This window comes from Argiope bruennichi, chromosome 7 (assembly GCF_947563725.1).
Source record: "Argiope bruennichi chromosome 7, qqArgBrue1.1, whole genome shotgun sequence".
NCBI classification, from domain to species: domain Eukaryota; kingdom Metazoa; phylum Arthropoda; class Arachnida; order Araneae; family Araneidae; genus Argiope; species Argiope bruennichi.
The window spans coordinates 68,473,284-68,493,462 of NC_079157.1; the positions used below are offsets into that span (position 1 = coordinate 68,473,284).

General features: G+C 28.2%; 1 protein-coding gene across 1 annotated transcript in view; it reads left to right on the top strand.

Annotated features, from left to right (window-relative positions):
• Nucleotides 1-20,179, top strand: part of LOC129975226 (laminin subunit gamma-1-like) — a 68,415-nt gene that overhangs the window by 14,619 nt on the left and 33,617 nt on the right. The window contains exons 2-3 of the mRNA XM_056088256.1: nt 979-1,280; nt 19,967-20,097. Coding sequence (XP_055944231.1) covers nt 979-1,280; nt 19,967-20,097 — 433 coding nt within the window. The remainder of the gene's footprint in view (nt 1-978; nt 1,281-19,966; nt 20,098-20,179) is intronic.

Here is a 20,179-nt window from a genome sequence, read left to right on the forward strand (position 1 = left end):
ATATACTAGACCATAGGTTCCCAAAGTGGTCCTGGTGGACCCCCAGGGGTCCATAGCAGACCACACGGGGGTCCACGTAGACGTGAAAAGAAAACAGGGATTCACAAGTTGTAAGTGGGGGTCCACGAAAAATTTTCAGGTTTTCATAATAAAGAACAAAACTTTTGGCTTGGATTTACCTATCAACGTAGGCAGGTAGCATCACTCACTAGGTAAATTTAAAAAAGGCTATCAAACATTTTGGCTGCCGGCAGAAATCCCCGAAAAATATCCTGGGCTGTGGGAAATTGCGCGAAAATTTTTGATAGCGTTTCCCTCGTCATATCTTGTCGAAAGAAGTTTTAGTGCCGTTACCAAACTGTTAACAAAAAAAAAAAAGGTGCAGATTGAACATCACAGAACGGGGAGATTTGAGATTACTTATTAAAAAAATTGAAGCCAAATATTGATAATTTGCTGTCAATTCATCAAGTACATCCGTCTCATTAAAAGTATGATTATTTTTTATTGTTGATTTACATTTCAGAGCTCATTGTTGATTTTTTGTCAATTGTTGATTGTTTGTAATAATAAATGTTTATAATTTTGTATAACCACAAGTATTATTTTCATAAATAGGACACAAGAAAATGTGCTACTTTTTTTTTCTTCTTAACACCCCCAATTTAGGGTGATATTTTTATAGGAGTTTTGGGAATACAGTAGAAATGTAGTAGCAGGGGGTCTACCGAAAATAGTAAAACTTTGAAAGTGGTCCACGAGAAAAAAAAGTTTGGGAACCTCGAACCTCTGTACTAGACATTACATATCTGCACGGTAACATATCTTATAGTATTGAAATACAATATATACAACAAAAATATAGACAAATTACAAAATACTATAGACTTTGGGGACAAAATGCACATTCATTTTTTAAATAATTAGATTATTTTTTATTGTATTGTTCTATTTATTAATAATTGAAATTTTTTCCAGGCAAGACATTCGACATCACTTACGTACGTCTGAAATTTTACACCAGCCGACCTGAGAGTTTCGCCATCTTTAAAAGAACAAGGCCTGGTGACGATTGGATACCATACCAATATTACAGTGCCACTTGTCGGAGCACTTACGGATTAAATGATACCTCTTTTGTAACCTATCAAGACGAAACAAGAGCCCTGTGCACTTCGGAATTCAGTGATATTTCACCACTTACTGGCGGCAATGTGGCTTTCAGTACCTTGGAAGGTCGACCCTCAGCCTATTATTTTGAGAACAGTTCTCTTTTGCAGGTGAGTTTCAATAAATTTTTGCTTTATTTACAATTTTTGAAAAATTTCAAACTAATATTGTCGTTTTTGATCTAAAACATGTTTAGGGCGTATTTTTTTAAAAAAAATCAAACTTTGTAAGAATGGAACATGCGGCATAGTATTTAACAAGAAACGTTAACTAATTAATGCAATTTATAGAGGTTTAAATTTATTATACTAAAGGCCTACTTCACATTTTTGACTCAATCAGTAGTTGCCATTGAATATTTCTGGCAGCGTAACAATGGAACAATAAATATTTATTTTACAAAAGCACAGGGGCTTTCATCTAATATTAAGAAAATTCAACAATTTAACAAAAAAAATATGCAGATATAGTTATGTATGTAAGACTGAAAAACGTTATCATGCACTATGCAAGGTTCAATAATTAGTAGCCCTAGGAATTGTTCTTAGGTAGAGAGATGGTGATGCTGGTGGTGGGAGAGGTATACATACAATCAGCATAGGCATAGGACGTTGAAGCTGATGAGATTCTGAAAAGAATGCACACCACTCTCCTTCGTTGTGCTATAATTGTGCCTTTATTATTGTTAGCTTTATTATGTAGAATAGCATGCGAACATTTGCGTCTGGGGATGTTCAATGCATTGTGACGACGTTCTCGGATGTGTCATTTGCGCTAAGAAATCATAAATATTGGTGCTTGTCAGCTACCTTGTGGCAAAATGAAAGATGTCATCGAGAAGTGGACAAAAGGTGTTAACACAGGCAAGACGACAGATGTCAATGAGAAAATCAGAGAGTTGCCACTGATTTAAGGGCACTCAAAAGAACATCAAATGTAAACTCGATTTTTTTAAAAAAGATCTTTTCTGATGTACTACTTATTAAAATGACACCAATGTTATTTTCTGCGTATCCTTTTCTTAACATCTATACACTTTTCTCGACATATTGGATTATTTTCCCTACTGTTTGATAAAAGAAATGGGATATGTACGAAACCAATTGCGTAAAATTCTTTTACTTCTTTATCCGATGAAAACCCTTCTTCTAATGTTTCTTTGAATGGTGCACTCAGATAATTATTATCAAGTGCTAGGTGTGAAGTATAAAAAAAGTGTCAAGTGTTGTTTTATAAATTTTACTTTTGTGTGCACTAACTGTGAGGGTATTATAGTATTTTAAAGAAGGGAAACAACCTAGACAGAAATGGAATGTCTTTTGGACAGAATGCTGCTGTAACTACGTTCGGAGGACGTCTTGCTGTATAATTATCTATTCATGAGGGAAATCGTTGTACATTGGTACATTGTACCCTGTGAAAATCTCCCCCCCCCCTCCCGAAAAAATTAGTGAACACTTTCCCAGCAGGTAATATAATTTAATGGAAAAATTTTCAATTTCTTCACGGAGATTTTTAAAACTTTGTACTATTTGTATAATGAAAGCATGCATAAGGTGTCACTACAGAACTTGTCTTTAAATCTGTTCCAAATTTCAAAATTTTTGTCTCTTTAATTCTTCAAAATAATAATTATTCGCTGCACAAATGCTGTTTGTTTCTCGTTCTATTTGTATCATACAGATAAAAAAGCGAAGAATGAAATAATTTCATGCAATTATAGAAATTAAAAAAAAAATCCTGACGGCTGTAACTGCGTATGTTTAAGTCGGCTGCCATTATTAGGAAGGTCTTAGTTATAATTCATTTACTCTCTTATTTATACTTACTTTTCTGTATTTTTTTCAATATTTCTTCAAAAAAAAAAAAAAGATTTCCTTTCCCGCAAAGAACTATTTATTTTTATTAATAAAATATTTCATTGGGGAAGTCGCTGTTTCGAATGGTATTCTTTTTTTATCAATGTATTTAATATGCTATTCCAAAAGTCTTTTCATAATCAAGCACCAGAACTTGTAACTTTAAACGAGCAATTTTTGGATATATATATATATATATATATATATATATATATATATATATATATATATATATATATATATATATATATATATATATATATATATATATATATATATATATATATATATATATATATATATATATATATATATATATATATTTCCTGTATCTTTGAAACGGCTCTAACGATTTGGATCTAATTTTATATTTAGGTAAGGTTTTGCTTTTAAGTTTGACTATATAGGTATCTTTACTGAAAAAACGCTATTTTACTCACACACACTAACTATTAGAATAAGTATATTCCGCTTCGAAGTGTGAGAAGTGCGGTATAGTGGTCAGAACGACATGAATTAGGCATTTGTTGTGGATCCTCAGTGCGAGTCGCACTTTTTGCTTTATTTTTTTACTTATGTATTTATATTTAATATCTTTGCTTTTTGAATTTATCTATATAGGTGTCTTTCCTGAAAAAACGCGATTTTACACACATACACACAAACATTTTTATAACTAACTATTAGAACCTTTTTTCTATCTGCTCTCATGCTAACAATGTCATTAAGCGCTATCTCAGAATGATTTAATCATGGTAAAACTGAGTGTATATTCAAAAATATAAATACTGATGGATAAATTATAAAATAAATACTGTAATATGGCAGATTGTTCCGGATAAAAGGCTAAACTAAGTGCATTCTTGATTAAAAAAAAAAATTAAATGGCCAGTTCATATATAGTTAAGATTGAAAAATATTCATATGTAATCAGTATGAAAATTCGAATCTAAATATTTTCTTCGAAAAAACACAATTTTACACACACACACACACACACAAAAAAAAAAAAAAAAAAAAGGAAAGGAAGAAAGATTGCCCAGCGACGCTTGGTCTTCCAGATATTCTTAAAAGATATGCAAATCTCACATCTCATTTTTTCCATCTCTATGTTTTTCGGATCTAGAAAAGTAGAGTTTCTTAAAAAAAAGCCGCATTTTCAGAAAAAAAAAGAAACGTTAGCTCTTGAGAACAGAAAGTCAGAGAGGGAGGAGGCGAGATATATATCATAAGAACTTCCCTAACAAGCAGAAGATAATTTTGCTCTTGTGTTATGCAATTCTAGACCGAGCGTCAAAGTTTGATAGATAAGGTCGTGAATCTAGTTCCTTACGAGCGTGGGGTAGTGGATTCTGGAATAAAAAGTGAGTCACTGGAATTTTTTTGCCTCAGATTTTTTTTATTTTTTTTCACGAGCAAGATATAAGACAGATTACCATCAATAGCATAAATTTCACATGACAGTTCTGGAGTAAAATGTTTTAAGTTACAGGTTTGGAAAAAATTAAGTTAACCACAATGAATGTTATTTTCAGCTGCCTTTCCATTTATATTAATTACATTCTTCTTTAATGCTTATCAAACATAAAATATTGTCGCTATTGGAACCTTTTAAGAAAAACGACAGGGTTGTTCAAGGTCAACTTCACTACCTAAGAGGGTTGTGGAGATAATTCTGTTTGTCCAAACGATACGAAATGTGTATAACAAGTATTTCTGATGGTGCATTCTTCATTTATTAAACGAACGAAAAACAAAATTCTGAGGGAGGAAAAAAGAAAAAAGTTTTTTTTTTCTTCTTTTCTTTTGTGCATGTTTGCACTAATTTATGCACAAGATTCAAATAACGCAGAAGATCAAAGAGAATGGAAAGCTCTGGAAAAAAACTGGAAAAGCTTTATTTATCGAAAAAGTGACTTCTTGTTATGGAATTTCTTAAAAGATTTATTTTTATCGTGAAAATTCTTGTTGACTTTTTTTTGTATTTTTTTTGGAAATATTTGTTTTATTATTTTTTATTTAATAAATTGCTTATGCATCATCTCAAAATACCTGTTGTTTAAATTCCGCATACTTTGAATTAATAGAACGTCCTCCATGAACTCTCTGAGTTCGTGAAGTGTAATTTGAACAACATGTATTTTCGTTTCGAAAGATGTCAGGAAAAGATTTAAAAAGGGAATTCTTAAACTGCCCAATTTATTTTCATTCTAAGTTATCTGTAAAATGGAATATATATATATATATATATATATATATATATATATATATATATATATATATATATATATATATATATATATATATATATATATATATATAATGTACGTGTGTGTTGAAAATCTAATAAATTAAAATTTAAAAAAAAATCATTATTTTTCTATATGTTATAACTTTAATACTTAATTGTAGCAATTTAGTTTATGCAATTTATTAAGAAAAAGTTCTAATTTGTTACAAGATGAACGAAAATTTCTCTTTATTCTCTTGGGGTTTTATTGCGAAACCATATTGTGTTATGTTGCTTGGCAGTTATTTGTAATTTCATTTAAGACTGTCTGTAATTCCCTTTACCTAGTTTTATTATTGTGCTGACAGACGGAAAAGCATAATTACTTAAATATTTGTATTGGATTCAGGGATGCTGAAAAGTTAAAATTCATCAAAATATCGAAATCGGTTTTTTTTTATTATTATTATTTACAATTGCATTTTTTTTATATACTTGGCACACAAAAAAGTAAAAAAAAAAAAAAAAAAAAAAGCCAGATCGCTTGTTTTTATTTTTATTTCTATTTATTTATTATTTTATTTTATTTATTTATTATTCGTTTTTTGTAATAAAATACTGTGATTGTCAAATAATTCTCTTCATAACTTTGGTTCGCCAACGGCATGCGTTGAATACACAGGTACAGATTTTCTTTTCTGTAATACGAGGCATGCAATTCGTGTGCTGGGCTCTGAAAATTAAAGTCTAATCCCTCGCGGTGTTTATAGCCTTGTCCAAGATCTGTAATTTTGGACGGGGAGAAAGATCACATTTTTATTAGAAATGAACATGATACATTTAACAGAAAAGCGGATTTCAGCATTTTCAGAATCAAATTTTTATTATTCTTCAGTTCAGATCGCTTAGTTTTTTTCTTTTACATAATAATAATAATAATGTCAAATATTTTTTGTATAAATTTATGTATTTTATTGTTCTCTGTGTGTATATTTGGTACAAATCGTTATTTATATGAAATGTTTTTTTTTTAATCTAAATCTATATTATGTCTGTGGGTAGTGTAGATAAAATTTTGGGGCTCGTTGTATTTCAGTTAATTGGAAAAATGATGCGATACTTCGGTTAGTCTGATCGATCGCTCAATATCAGATAACGTATTTATGAACTAAAATCCATGACCTGACATGTTTTCGTGTGATGAAAGTTTTCATACAGATATAAATTTTAATTGCACAAATCTATTTTCTCCCTCGTATTTGAAATATGTGGAGAAAAAGCTATGCAATCAACAAAAAAAAGTACGAGTTTAAGATTTTGACGAATTTCCAGTTTCAGATCTCCCAATGTCTTAAAAATACATTTTTGAAATGTCTGTCTATCTGAACACAACTCAAAAACGTTTTAAGCTAAACGATTAAAATTGGCATGTGGTATAATGTCGCTAAATTTGTAGACTTGTGTGAAATTTCGAGCGAAAATCCATACACAAAAAGTTTGGTTGTCCAATTGTACGTGAATACTATAATTTGAAAATGTAAAGAGCTAGATAGATAATATTTGGAACACAGATTTAACATCTAAAGTGTAAATTTGTATCAGTATTGAACCATATCTGTCTAATTGTTGTCCGTCTTTTTACTCTCATTTTACATTCATGTAAACGCGATCATTCAAAAACACATTAACCTGGATAAATGAAATTTGATACGCGAGTGTATTATCTATAATGTAAACTATTATCAAATTTTTAACTAAATTTGTCGAAAGGTTGATAGTCTGTATTAAAATTGTACTTCATGTTAAATTTTGGTTTCAATTGGTTAAAAAAATTATCCTAAATGTTTATTCGAATACAAAACATAAAACTCTCATTTTCAGAATTCTTTATTCTTTAAATAAAACTTTGAACACTCATACTGTTCATGGCCTAGCTCAAGGTCCGTAATTTTATGCAAGGAATAATACTTTCATTTGAGTATATGCGAGAAAATTTTGGAGAGATTAGTCCCTCTAGTTATAATTTGAAGGAATAGTGTTCTCTGCATTGATGTTAGAATTGTCGTTGATTTTGCATAAATATCTTTTTTCAAATTCAGGGAACCAGTCATCTAAATTTTAAATAACGGATTATGATTCTATTCTCGTTCTGCATTATTGCTTCTGATTTGTATAACTCAGGTTAAATCCAGAGTTCTAAAACTTCATAAATTTTGTTCCGCATAAATAAGAATAAAAATGTACGTTCAGTTATCAGTATATTTTCATGCATATGAAAAATGTAATAAGTCCTGTGTACTCCCCCTAGTACGAACCGTTTGTTTAAAACCTAAGTATATGTGCATGCTTTTAATTACCGAAGCATGAGGTATAGAAAGAGATGAAGTAAAGCTACGATTCGCCAAGGTAAATTTTTCGAAGAGTAATTTAAGGAGGCTTATGTATCTGAACATATTTTAAATAAACATGTTCCGATGTATAAGCATAAATAAGAATAAGAAAGTACGTCTAGTTATCAGTATATCTGCATGCATATGAAAAATGTTTGCACAGTGCCCTTTAAGTATAAATCGTTTTGTTTAAGGCCTAAACGTATATTTATGCTTTTAATTATCGAAGCATAATGCATGGAAAAAGATAAAGTAAAGCTACGATTCGCCAAGGTAAATTTTTCGAAGAGTAATTTAAGGAGGCTTATATGTTCAGATGCATAAGCCTCCTGTATGCTCCAGGTGCGTAAGCATAAATAAGGAAAAGAAAATACGTCTAGTTATCTATTTCTGGATGTGTATGAAAAATGTATGTATAGTGAATATGTATGATTATGATTTTAGTAATCGAAGCATAAGGTATTGAATATGATGAAGTAAAGCTACGATTCTCCAAGTTAAATTTTTCAAAGAGTAATTTAAAAAAAGGAGGCTTATGCATCTGAGTATATTTAAATCTTTTATGTAAAAATTAAATTATCAAGTAATGTAAAAGTACCGTAAAAAACCAAATTTGTACCAATATAGATACATATACTATATACATAGACTTGTACATAAGACTATATACACAACTATATACATAGACGTACTATGTTTAAGAAACTCTGTTATAATACATTTCTCTTTCGATTTGCTTATGTAACATTTTCCGCTACCAAATCGCTCTCCCATATGCCAAGCCGAAGAACACAGACACACTCAACTTTCATGTTCGGCCTTCAAACCCATCTCAGTCTCTTTATCACCCTGGTTGCGATGTGCATCTAGCTTCACGCCTTTTTTTGCTCGTCATTTCCATTCTAAGCTTTCCAAGACATGCCTTCACCGTGACGGCAGCATCCAACAGCGGGCACCCTAATCAGAGCAGAATTTCTCATCGTTATCTGCTCCCACTCACTCAATTTGTTGACGTTTCCATCCTTCCTGCCTCTCATCGGGTCCCGGCGACCTCAAGTGGTGATCTAATTGCATCGCCGCTGACTCCATCATTAATTTCCGTCTATCTCAATCCAAGAGTAATGAGGCGGGGAAGTCGCGAAACGGTCACTGTCACTGACAGAGCACAGATACTACGGAAGCGCGAGATGGAAATTTATTATGTCTTTCTTTTTGTTTAACTGTCGGTCGACTCATGATTTTTAAACCGCGTTCTGACTCTGAAATGGTATCTTAATTTTTGTTTGCTTGTTTTCTTGTACTACTTTGGTTGAATTCTATTAAAAAAAACATTTTAGAGTTTTCCGTAATATTTGTCTTGGGAAGTACAATATTCTGATATCTTTCAATATAAGCTTAATTACACAAAAACATTTTATCGCATTCATGTTAGATTCATGCGTTCGACTGCGTGAAATAGGTTATTAGGAGACAAAATGTTAGCGCCATAAAATAAATTTATAGCAATCATAACAGTACAACGCATCTCGCGCGACAATTAACAGATAATTAGTGATGTTATTGTTTAACGTTTTACTTCAAGTCGGTCAGAGAGGAATAAGATATATATGTATGCTATCCAATTATTATTTAAGCTTTATAACTTGATCTGTAACTTACAAAAAAAGTGTTTTTTTTAAATGTAAAAAAAAAAAAATGTAATAATGTCAATATGTTTTGTAAGGTCAGATACTGAATAATTTTTTAATTTTTTTTAGAAATATGTTTATTTATTCAAATATAAAATATATTTCATTCAGTCATTTTAAGCAGCATAGAAATAACCTTTGCGTCATGATTAGAGTGGTCACCCTGCATATTACTATCACCTTTGTCACTTTCTCTAATTTTTTAAAAATTAATTGAAAAATAGCCTGTTCACATAGCCAAACTTAATTCCTTCATATACAATAAAGTGTTTGAGACATGCGTCGAATTACTGAATTTTTAGATTTAAACGTATAATTAAGTTAAAGTATTAATATAAAATGCAAAAAATCTCTTAGAAACGCTTCAGTATGTCAAATGACGCTTGTATTATTATTATAGGAACTAAAGTAACAATAAAATATCCCAAATAGAATGTGTCATATAAATAGAAAGTTAATTCATTTCATAGATCAAGTCGTTAATATTGCTGTAATATTATTTTTTTGTCATTACTTAATGCAAAAGAAAGATACTTAGAGCACATTCCGACTTTATCGAATATCATTGGTATTACTTTTAATATTTTATGACAGTAATATTTTATTTAGTAAAAAAAATTAAACTGTTCAACGTAGGCTCTAAATTTATACAGGAATTATTAGATTTTCAATTTCTATCATGTCACAGTAAAACATTATAAGAGAAATAATTTAAAAATTAACTACTAGTTTATCAAAGTAAAACCCAAAAAAAATTTCGTGTGATTTTTTTTTTTTTTTGTTCATTTTATAGCATTACTCTCATATAATACCTGTAGATTTATTCGTTTTTATCCAAAGGGCGGAGAAAAGTTACAAATTGATGGATCAGCAATTTTATTATGGTAATAATTATTGTGAGTGTTAAGACTTTTAATGCTTCGATGTTATTTCAAGATAGCTGATGAACCGGCATTTTCACCACTTTTATATCGTGAAAATAATTATTCTGATTTTGGTGCTTGGATGTTATTTTAAGATGTTTAGTATAACGATGTTTAAGATGGCTATTATAATCTAAACTTTAGTATTATGAAAACAAAATGGACACAATGTTATTTAATTTCTAAATTTTATGCTTACCAATTTATGTAATTGCCTTAAGAATTGTAAAACAATGAAATAACTATTGTTTTTTCTTTTATACGGATAAAAAATGAAATAATTCAGTGTGCAAGATTTTAATCGCCTACAAATTTTCCTGTCTTCGCCAAAATGGCGAGAAAAATTATTTCTGGGTGCACTACGGAATTAATTTTTGTCTATGGATGAGCAGCCAAATGTGGTTGCCTGGAAGTTGCTGAAATAGCTTATGAAGTTACCGCTATAAACACGTGGAGTAGGGATAGATAAACAAAGCGCGGCATTTTAAGAAAGAAAGTAAATTATGACTAAGTCCTATAATAATAATTTATGTATATCAAATACCTTTTAAAATTAATATGTGAATGCCTTTTAAAATTAATATGTGAAAGCTTAATCTAAAAGCATTTCTTTTATATAATCATGTTTTGCTTTAAATATATTTTGTAAGGTGATATCTGTGCGTTTCATGGAAAATTTCCGTCTCTCTTTTCTAGTAAAAAGAACTTATTAAAAATTCGATTCTCTTAGTCCGAAATAGCGAGACATAATACAATTTTCTTTTATTTCGTATACAGAAATAAAAAATTACCGAATTAGTACGTCAATGATATTGATTAAAGATTTGCTGTAACTGAAGTAGAAAATGTGATTTTGAGTTTGCCGAGACCTTACTTCGCAGGTTAATACCGCGTCCGTGCATGCATTTTGTCTTATTAGTCGAAATTTTGGAATTTTTTATTGATTTGTAAACCAAAAATTTCGTTCACAAAGGTTAATAATTTCTAATTATTTTGCTTTTGTCTTTAAACTGACTTATAGAACTTCTAATAATTTAAGTTTATACATACTAATTGCCAAACGATTTATAAAACCAATTTTGTATTTCCTAATGGAAAATTATTATCATTGATCTTGCTTATTTGCATTTTTTATTAAACAAAAATTTTCTTTGAGCAACATCAGACTGCAGTATTCCGAAGATAAATGTAAACATTGTATAAGCGTTTGCATTCTGTGTGTAATGTTTTTTTTTGTCATGTTTTACATCATCAAATTTACAGAAAGAATTAAAGCTTAAAAATATTATCATCTTAAAATTATATTTGCTGAATACCTGATGCATTTTGCATTGTTGCTAACCAGCTAATATTAGGCACTTTTTATTGTTAAAATATTTATGTTTAAGTTGCTTGATTTAATCATAATTCATTTTAAGTGGACTGGGCATTTGTTATTAAAAGCTTTCAGACAAAGAATGATATTTAGTGAAAATTACTAACTATAAACAAGTTTTGTTTTGAGAATTAAAACTAAACGCATTACTCTTTTGAATTTCAGTTTACAAAAAACTAATAATTAAATTTTCCTCATAATCTTCTTTGAAATTTTTTTTAAAAACTTGATAAAATTATTTCTTTTCCCACTTTTTTGATTAAAAAAAATACGAATTATATATTTAAAATTGCAATCCTTCAACATTATTTAAAATTTCAAATATTTTATGCTAGCCGCCTTCGGATGCCTAACTATATATTCAGGTTTTCTTCAGAAAAATTAAAACAGAAATTTAAATAATATGATTAGCTTTTTTACACCTTTTCTATTTTATTTGTGCTCTTAGACTTTTTTAATAGAATCGAACCAGATCCCAAAATTGTATGATCGCGAGATCAAAATCATGTAATCGCAACTTATTTGCATTATCTAATATTTAGTTACACCTTCTTCTATGTGCGGCTGTAACTTCGTTTTCACATTCTGCGTGGACTGTTGATTCCAACATTAAAGGCAGCACATTGGATTTATTTTCTAGTATACTTAGTATTTTAATCGACTTGTTTTATAGATTTTATAAAATAAATAAATAAAATGAATAAAAGTTTATGAGAAAACAAAATTTTATCACAATATTAGCATTGTATACAAAAATATCAACAGAATTTTCAAATGAAAATAAAAATACACAATTAAATATTTTAGGAAACAATTGAATATGGTTTCAAATTCATTGCAATAATGGAAAGTATTATAATAAATTTAGCATAAAATTATTCTTTAAATTTTATCAAAGTTTGAGAAGAATTATTCTTAAGTTATATTATGTCATTAGAAAGATAATTTTTTTTTTTTTTTTTTGAAATTAAGAAGGATGTAAATATAATTTTTATGCAATAATATTTACGTAATTTATCGTGGAAAATGCCCGAATGTTGCTTAAATTTTAATTAATTATATTTTTATCTAAATTTAAAAAATCGTCCCTGTTACACATCTCCTCCCACAAAAATATATCCTCACCAAATTCAGTAACTCAAATTCAGGTGCTCAACCCTGTACACGGCAACATGTGCAAAAACTTTTTAATTTTAATTGATAATTATTTTCCAACGTCTTCACTTATTTACAATGAAATTTTTCAAAAAAAAAAAAAAAAAAGTAAGCCTAACATTTCTACAAAATTAACAACGAATATTAACTAAATATTTTCCAACGAATATTAACTGAAATCATTTAAAACTTTTTTTAAATGAGTTTTTAAAAAAGAATTGCAATACTTTCTACTTAAATTTTACCATGAAAATATAAAAAAGTTACCGGCTCATTTGTAAATATGTTGCCAGAGCTATCGTAAATCTTAAGAATTTAGTTTTCTTGAATTTATGGTAATGAATCGGTCGTAATATATAAGAAGTAGTTGCTTATTTCAATAAAAATTGGGAAAATAAATAATTCTGTGAAATTTGATTTTAAAAAAATAAGTTTCCCAGTTTTTGTTATATCGTTAATTTATAATTTTTTTAAAATTAAAAACAATTGTGGCAAACGATTTTGATGATTGCAATTAATAAAGGCGTCAATATAAAAAGAAGTCTCGAGTGTATTATGTGTATGACAAGCATTTAAAATTTACGTAATTAATCTCGACAGAATTATTCAAATTTTCCATTCAGTAATTAATCAAAAAATTATGCTAATTAGTATTATGAAGTCAAAACCCAGACTAAACGAGTAATATGTGTAAATTAACATTTAAGATGATTTCAGACAAAAAAAAAAAAAAAAAAAAAACTCTTTATATTTTTTAGAGGTTAAAGATTAAAAAACTAAAATCACAGCTATTCTCCTTAAAAACTGTCATCATTATAATAATCGTTATTGATAATAATCTTCCGATTTAGAATTTTCGCTGGAAAAGAGTTTCATAAAAAGAATTTGGTAAATCATAAAGGAATCTGCACAATTACAGTAAATTAATTACAGTAAACAAAATCAAGAGCATCTTCCAATTGTCTCTAAAATTTTATATTCTAATATACTGCCATTTGATTCTTATAAATTGCATCTTACTGAAAATTAAGGAAATTATAATAACCAGCAAATATTTCTTTATTGTACTATTATTTGCTCTACATAAGCAAACGATTTTTTTTTTAAAAAGAAGACATTTTCTGTAGATTAACAGTAAAGCAAATTGATGCAGTAGTTATTCTAAATGCATTTGGAAATATGTAAAATTTAATGAAGTAGAATTCAAGAATTCTTCTTAGTTGGTTAGTATTTTTTTTTTTTTTTCAATATTACATGATTATCAGAAGTGTTTATTAAAAGCAAAGATTTGGTTCTTACTAAAATTAAACTAAAAGTTATGTATTTAAAGGGGAAAATATTGCTTACAAAGTTCTTACCTGAAAATATTTGAACTTCGTTAAAAATTGATGGAATTTTTTTTTTCCTTTGTCTTCCACAATTTTCAATTATTTATATATATGACGGTGACGAGTTAAAAAATCTTTTATGTAATTTTTTTAAAGATTCTTGCATTAATTAGTTAAGAAAAATCTTTACATTTTTGTTCTTAAGAAGCTGTTCGGTGGAATAAATTGAGCTTTAAAAATATATCGTTGCTGCCACTAAAAATTAAATAATAATTAGCATTCTTATTATTAATGTTCTGACAAATTGAATTCTTTAAATTGAAAATTAAAAATTGATTTAATTTATTTTTATAAAATAAAAACGTGTCTATTATTTATTATGTTATGGAACCGAGAATGAATAATTGATTGTTTTGTAACATTTCAAAAAATTTTAACGAATTTATAATTTTTAAATATTATAGAATGACTAATTAGATATATTTATATGGCAACATTAATTTTTTTCTTTCAAAATTTCGAGCACTATTTTTATATAAATCAATACAGTAACATTGTATTTTAAGCAGTGTTTATGAAACGCTTTATTAATCTGAAAACAAAACTGATTTCTGATTGTTCTTGAAATTAGCAATTAATGAACGAGTGCATTTATAAATTCTGTTCGTTGTTTATAAATTACTGCATGACATGCAGTAATTTATAAAGCAGTGACATAGTTGCGTAATAAGACCTAAATTTTGGGTATTAAACGATAGAATATTCAAAACTGTTCTCGCTTTGAATTTATATAATTTAAAATTCGTTCATATTACCTTGATAGTTCAGATATCTTGTTACTTGTATGGTTTCATCTTATCTTTCTTTTATAGCTATTACTATTCCAATGTAACATGCATTTCATATTTTTAATGAATAATTCGGTTTCATTTATCTAATCTGTGAATTCGGCAATGACTTAGCCAACTTTATAATAGACTAGCCGCCTTTGGCGACCAGCCGGTTCACCAGTAGTACCGATCGCTACAATTTTCAATTAAATATTTTAAGTAACTTGTCTCTTAATAGCTTCTCAAACAAAACATTTTTAATCTTCAAATTTTGATAGTCATACCGAACTTATACTGTTGTTTAGATCGTTTCGTTCAATTTACTTTATATATTTTGCTAATTTGTTGTCATTTTCGGTAAAACTTCAACTTTAATTTAAAGTGGCAATGCTGAAATTGCAATTAATGTAAAGCTATTTTTTAATGAAACCAAGCGTTTTATTTTATTTATCATTTTTGTTGTTATTTATTTATTATTATTATTATTGAATATGAGTACTGCAAACAGAATCGTTCGGTATTTAAGTCTTATGTGAACTGCAAAATATTTTTCATATTTTGCGTAATATCTCAAAGAATAATTCAACAAAAATTTCTCAGATTCAGCATAAAATTCAGTTTTCAGTTTTGCTTTCAAAAGGATTGAAATGAAATCAATAATAATATTTTGTTCCGGCCTATAAATATATTTCAAAAATTATGAAGTCTAAATTTTATGCAGTAAGGTATCAGATTCGGAGAAATATTCTGGACACACCAAATTTTAAATAAATGAATGAATGTTTCTATTTTCCACGATTAACTAAGACTGATTAATGAAGTTTTGAATGTTAAAAATTTAGAAAAACTTAACATTTTCATAATCTTGCCAATTAATCTTGAGAAACCTGCGCGCTGATTGGCGTATTTTCTTTAAAACAATCGATAAAAAAAATCTAAAATTAGCCTTTTTTTTTTTTTTTTTTGAATAGTGATATTCAAATTTTTATAAATCAGTCAGTTTAAGTGATTGATTTTGTTGATTGGAAATTAATTCTTTATTTAAAATATTAGTGTTCCAAGAACATTTTGTTAAACGTGATTTCCACAGCAGAAGCTTTATGTAAAATCAAAAATTCGTTATATATTAGAGTATTTATTGGATCAAGTTACATAAAATATAATCATTTTCCATTTAGACCATTTTAGCAGATCTGTGTCTATTACTAAAGGTTTACAAATTAGCAGTGTGGCCCTGATTTGAATGGATATCCTGTTCATATTAAAATAAAACTGATTTATTGGATTAATAATATAGAGAGTGTAAAAGATCATAAAATAATTTTTCTTGAATTTATTTTTTAGAAAAAAATAATATTTCATATTTGTTTCATTTCCTACAGACACGTGACGAAAATCATATTTTTGCAGATTTCATTTCCAAAACGATTTAATTTATTTTTAAACGGAGCTTTAATCGATGTGATGGCAACACTTTGAAAAAAGCTAATTTTTCTCCCATGATTGCGAAACGTGCTCGTGCAGCTTAAATTTTATTTTTATTTTGTACGAAAAAAATTGTTGAAAAATATAGTTAAATTATTTATTTAAAAATTCATTAAAAATAGAAATTTAATTTTAAGGTTAAAACATTGGTATCATTTAAAAGATAAATTTTTGATCTTTAACTTGATGTAAAAATCTTTTTTGTGAGGTAATATTTTCGGAAGTTATAGCAGAAACACGCTAAAATTTAGCTTATTTTTTAAATAAATAAAATTTTAATTAAAAATTCGAAAAAATAACTCCCAGGTGCACATTCCCGGCCTCCAAGGTATACACGTGCCAAATTTCGTAGCTGTTGGTCGAACGGTCTGGCCTGTAGAGCGCCAACACACACACACATTGAGCTTTATTATAAGTTCAGATATTTGAAATATAAATATTTATTGCGGTAAGCAACTGTTCTAAAACTAAAAAAAGTCTAGAATAATTTAAAAAAAAAAAGACTGATTATATAAAAAGTGAATCCTGAATTGTACAGCTTTTTATTTTATTTTTAACAGAACATGGGTAGATATATGCTAATAAGTTATGTTTTTAGTTTTAATTTTAAAATTATTAATTGATTAAAATTTGATTTATAAATCGTTTAAATTGATACAAATCATGGCAGAAAAAAAAATGTAGTCCTAAATAAATTTTTTTTATTTATGACTACATTAGAGAGATCTGTAATGTAGTCCTAAATAAAAAAAAGGCATCATTCTTTGAATGATCTTATGAAATCATAAAATCAGCCATAGAAATCATCTTTGTGTCTGCAATATTTCTGAATATTATTTTTATATCTATTAAATAAAAATTTCCCACTTCTTTGTATAAACAGTTTCAAACTTGTAAGCATTAACTCTCATTAGTAAGAGATATTAAACAGTCAGTATAGTTTTCATTAGCAGTTAATAACTGTATTGAACCTTACACATAAACATCTTATTGTGAGCTAATCCTTCACAAAGGCTTCTTAGAAATAGTATATTTTCCTTTGCTTAAATACTACTGGCAGTTTAGATTAAAGTTTGCATTCATTTGAAGGCATCAATTTGATTCAAGTTGGCGTCAATTGAAGGCATCAAAGAATTCTTCGAAATGGCAGTCATTTGCAAGAAAAACATGGTGGAGGGGGGAAGAAAAAAAAAGAAAAAAGAAATCAGACTATCTGCAATGTATGATGGCATTAAAAAAGAAATTAAAAGTAAATCCTCTTCTCCTTTTAATAATTGATATATATTTTGAATATTTTTTAAAATATTATATATTGTCGTGTAGAAATCGTAATGAACTAAAAATGCTTTTCAAAATGCAAAGAAAAAAAAAAAGGCTTTTATTTATTATATTTGCTTACTGCCTTTGTAATATTTATGGATGAGAACACCATTTTTTATTTATTTATTTATTTATTTTTTGTCATCGGAGCAAATATAATTCAAAATTCTTAAATTTATAATGACAGTATAGATTTCTATTCGTTTTTTACTATTTTTTTATCGAATATATAAAAAAAATTCACGCTTAAAAGACTGAAGGTTACCATGCATGACTACATGCGCTATTTGCTGTATTTGTACGCTTTTGACTTTCCGAACATGATAATTTTTCAGTTTATTATTTGAATTAAATATAATGCTGTAAAACAATATTTATATCAATAAAATTAATGCGCAATATGCAAGATGTTTGGAAATAAAATATTTGTATGCAGAGCACTGCTGCAAAAAGAAATGAGGAGTGCTCATAAGAACTCACATTTTAGCGGTACATATTTCAGAACATGGTAAAACAAATGATGTAATATAAAAAATCTTTAGTACTACTGTTTATTTTATGGAAAATAAGTTAAAATGACAATCCAAAAAGAGATAAAAAAAATTCATTCTAATCGTTAAAACGGACTTATAGTAAACTGTTCATGATAGAATAAAATCTAATACAACGTGCTACAAATAAAATAAGTACTTAGAACTTTTATTTAGAATGTGTTTATAAAAATGCGTATCTAAAATACATTTCCTTTACTGAAATATTTGAAGGAGTATAAAATTATCCATACAATATGCAGTACTCTTCTAACTTTTTTGTTGTTGTTAATTTATTTTGTTGTTGTTGTTTTGATGATGTAAAGCGCATCATCTGAATAATCTGTAGTTCAAATTTTATCTTATTTGGACCAATAGAACGCATTTTAGAGCTCTCTGAAGTGGGTAACTTATTTCTTGGTAACTCTGTATTTCGAAAGATTCCATACATTTACCCTCGGTACGCATATACTTTATGTAACTGCAGCATTAACTCCTTGACGGTGCATTGCAAATGACTCGTAATAGATCGTACTCGTTTTGTCTAATTTTTACTACATATTAAATTAATTATTTAGATGTTAATGAAAATCGTTTGTATCTCTTGCATTATTGGACTGTTTACAATTGATAATTTACATGCATCGCAATTGATGTGACGGCGATTGAGATTATTTGTACTTGTGCAAGTTATATTTTCTCATATTATTCATTTTGGAAGTATTTTGTGTCATTTGTATTGAAATCATAGCTTTCTTACCATTCTCTGGCTTTTTACTTTCCAGTATACGAAGTATACAATGAGAAAAGTATCATTATCGTCAGAAAATGCGAATTGGAAGACATCCACGTTTCCAGCCTCTTTGAATCCGAAAAACACATTGTTGGAAGAATTAAGTTTGACGGTTTGTCTGTGTACTCAGTAACTAAAGAAAACTTTTTGAGGTAGATGGATGAAAATTGGTATACGATCTTCATACTAAATGAGACAGCTGATGTAGTTTTGTGTCAAATTTTGATTTGAATCAGAAGAAAGAAAGTACAAATGTACATTCAATTTTATGGTGCTTGTGTATTAACCGCATTCCAGCAATTAATCGTCAAAGATCACACAATAATCTCTTTAGCAATTATGCTTCGCCAGTGGCATGCGGTTAATAATACACAACTATACATTTATTAATTAGTATGCGAAAAACTGAAAGACTAATCCCGCTTGTTTATTTCCTGCAATATTGTAGGCGCCGTTTCTATAAGAATGGCTCTTGTGCTAAAAAATCTCAAAAATCAAATTAAATACAATCAAACTGTCTTCCGTTGAGTTAAGATATTGTGTCTGAATATCCAGAATTACATGTAAAAAACGGTATGGGGCATGTATATCTCTTTATCTGAAATAGTTTTAAGGAAGGAAGTAACAAACAACGATGGAAATAAATGAATAAAATGTAAAAAAAAAAAAAAAAAAAAAAAAAGTAGGAAAGAAGTACGATTTTGTTTTATTATTATTATTATTATTATTATGCTTTCCGCTAATATTTAAGAAAAAGATATCCAACATTACTGCAACATAACTGGGAAATTTCATCATTATATGATTTAAGTATCGACCTTTGTTTTTATAATTTTAATTGTTCATAATCTATAAGCTTTATGTAATTAATTTTTTTTCACTTTTTGCAGGAATGGGTAACTGCGACGGACATAAGAATTACTCTGGACCGAATGAACACGTTTGGTGATGAAATCTTTGGCGATCCTAAAGTCTTAAAATCGTATTATTATGCTGTATCTGATTTTGCCGTCGGTGGAAGGTAATTTTAATCTTTTTTTTTTCTTTTTTTTTTACGAAGTTCTCTGTATATATATGTAATGATATTTTAATTCTAATTCCAA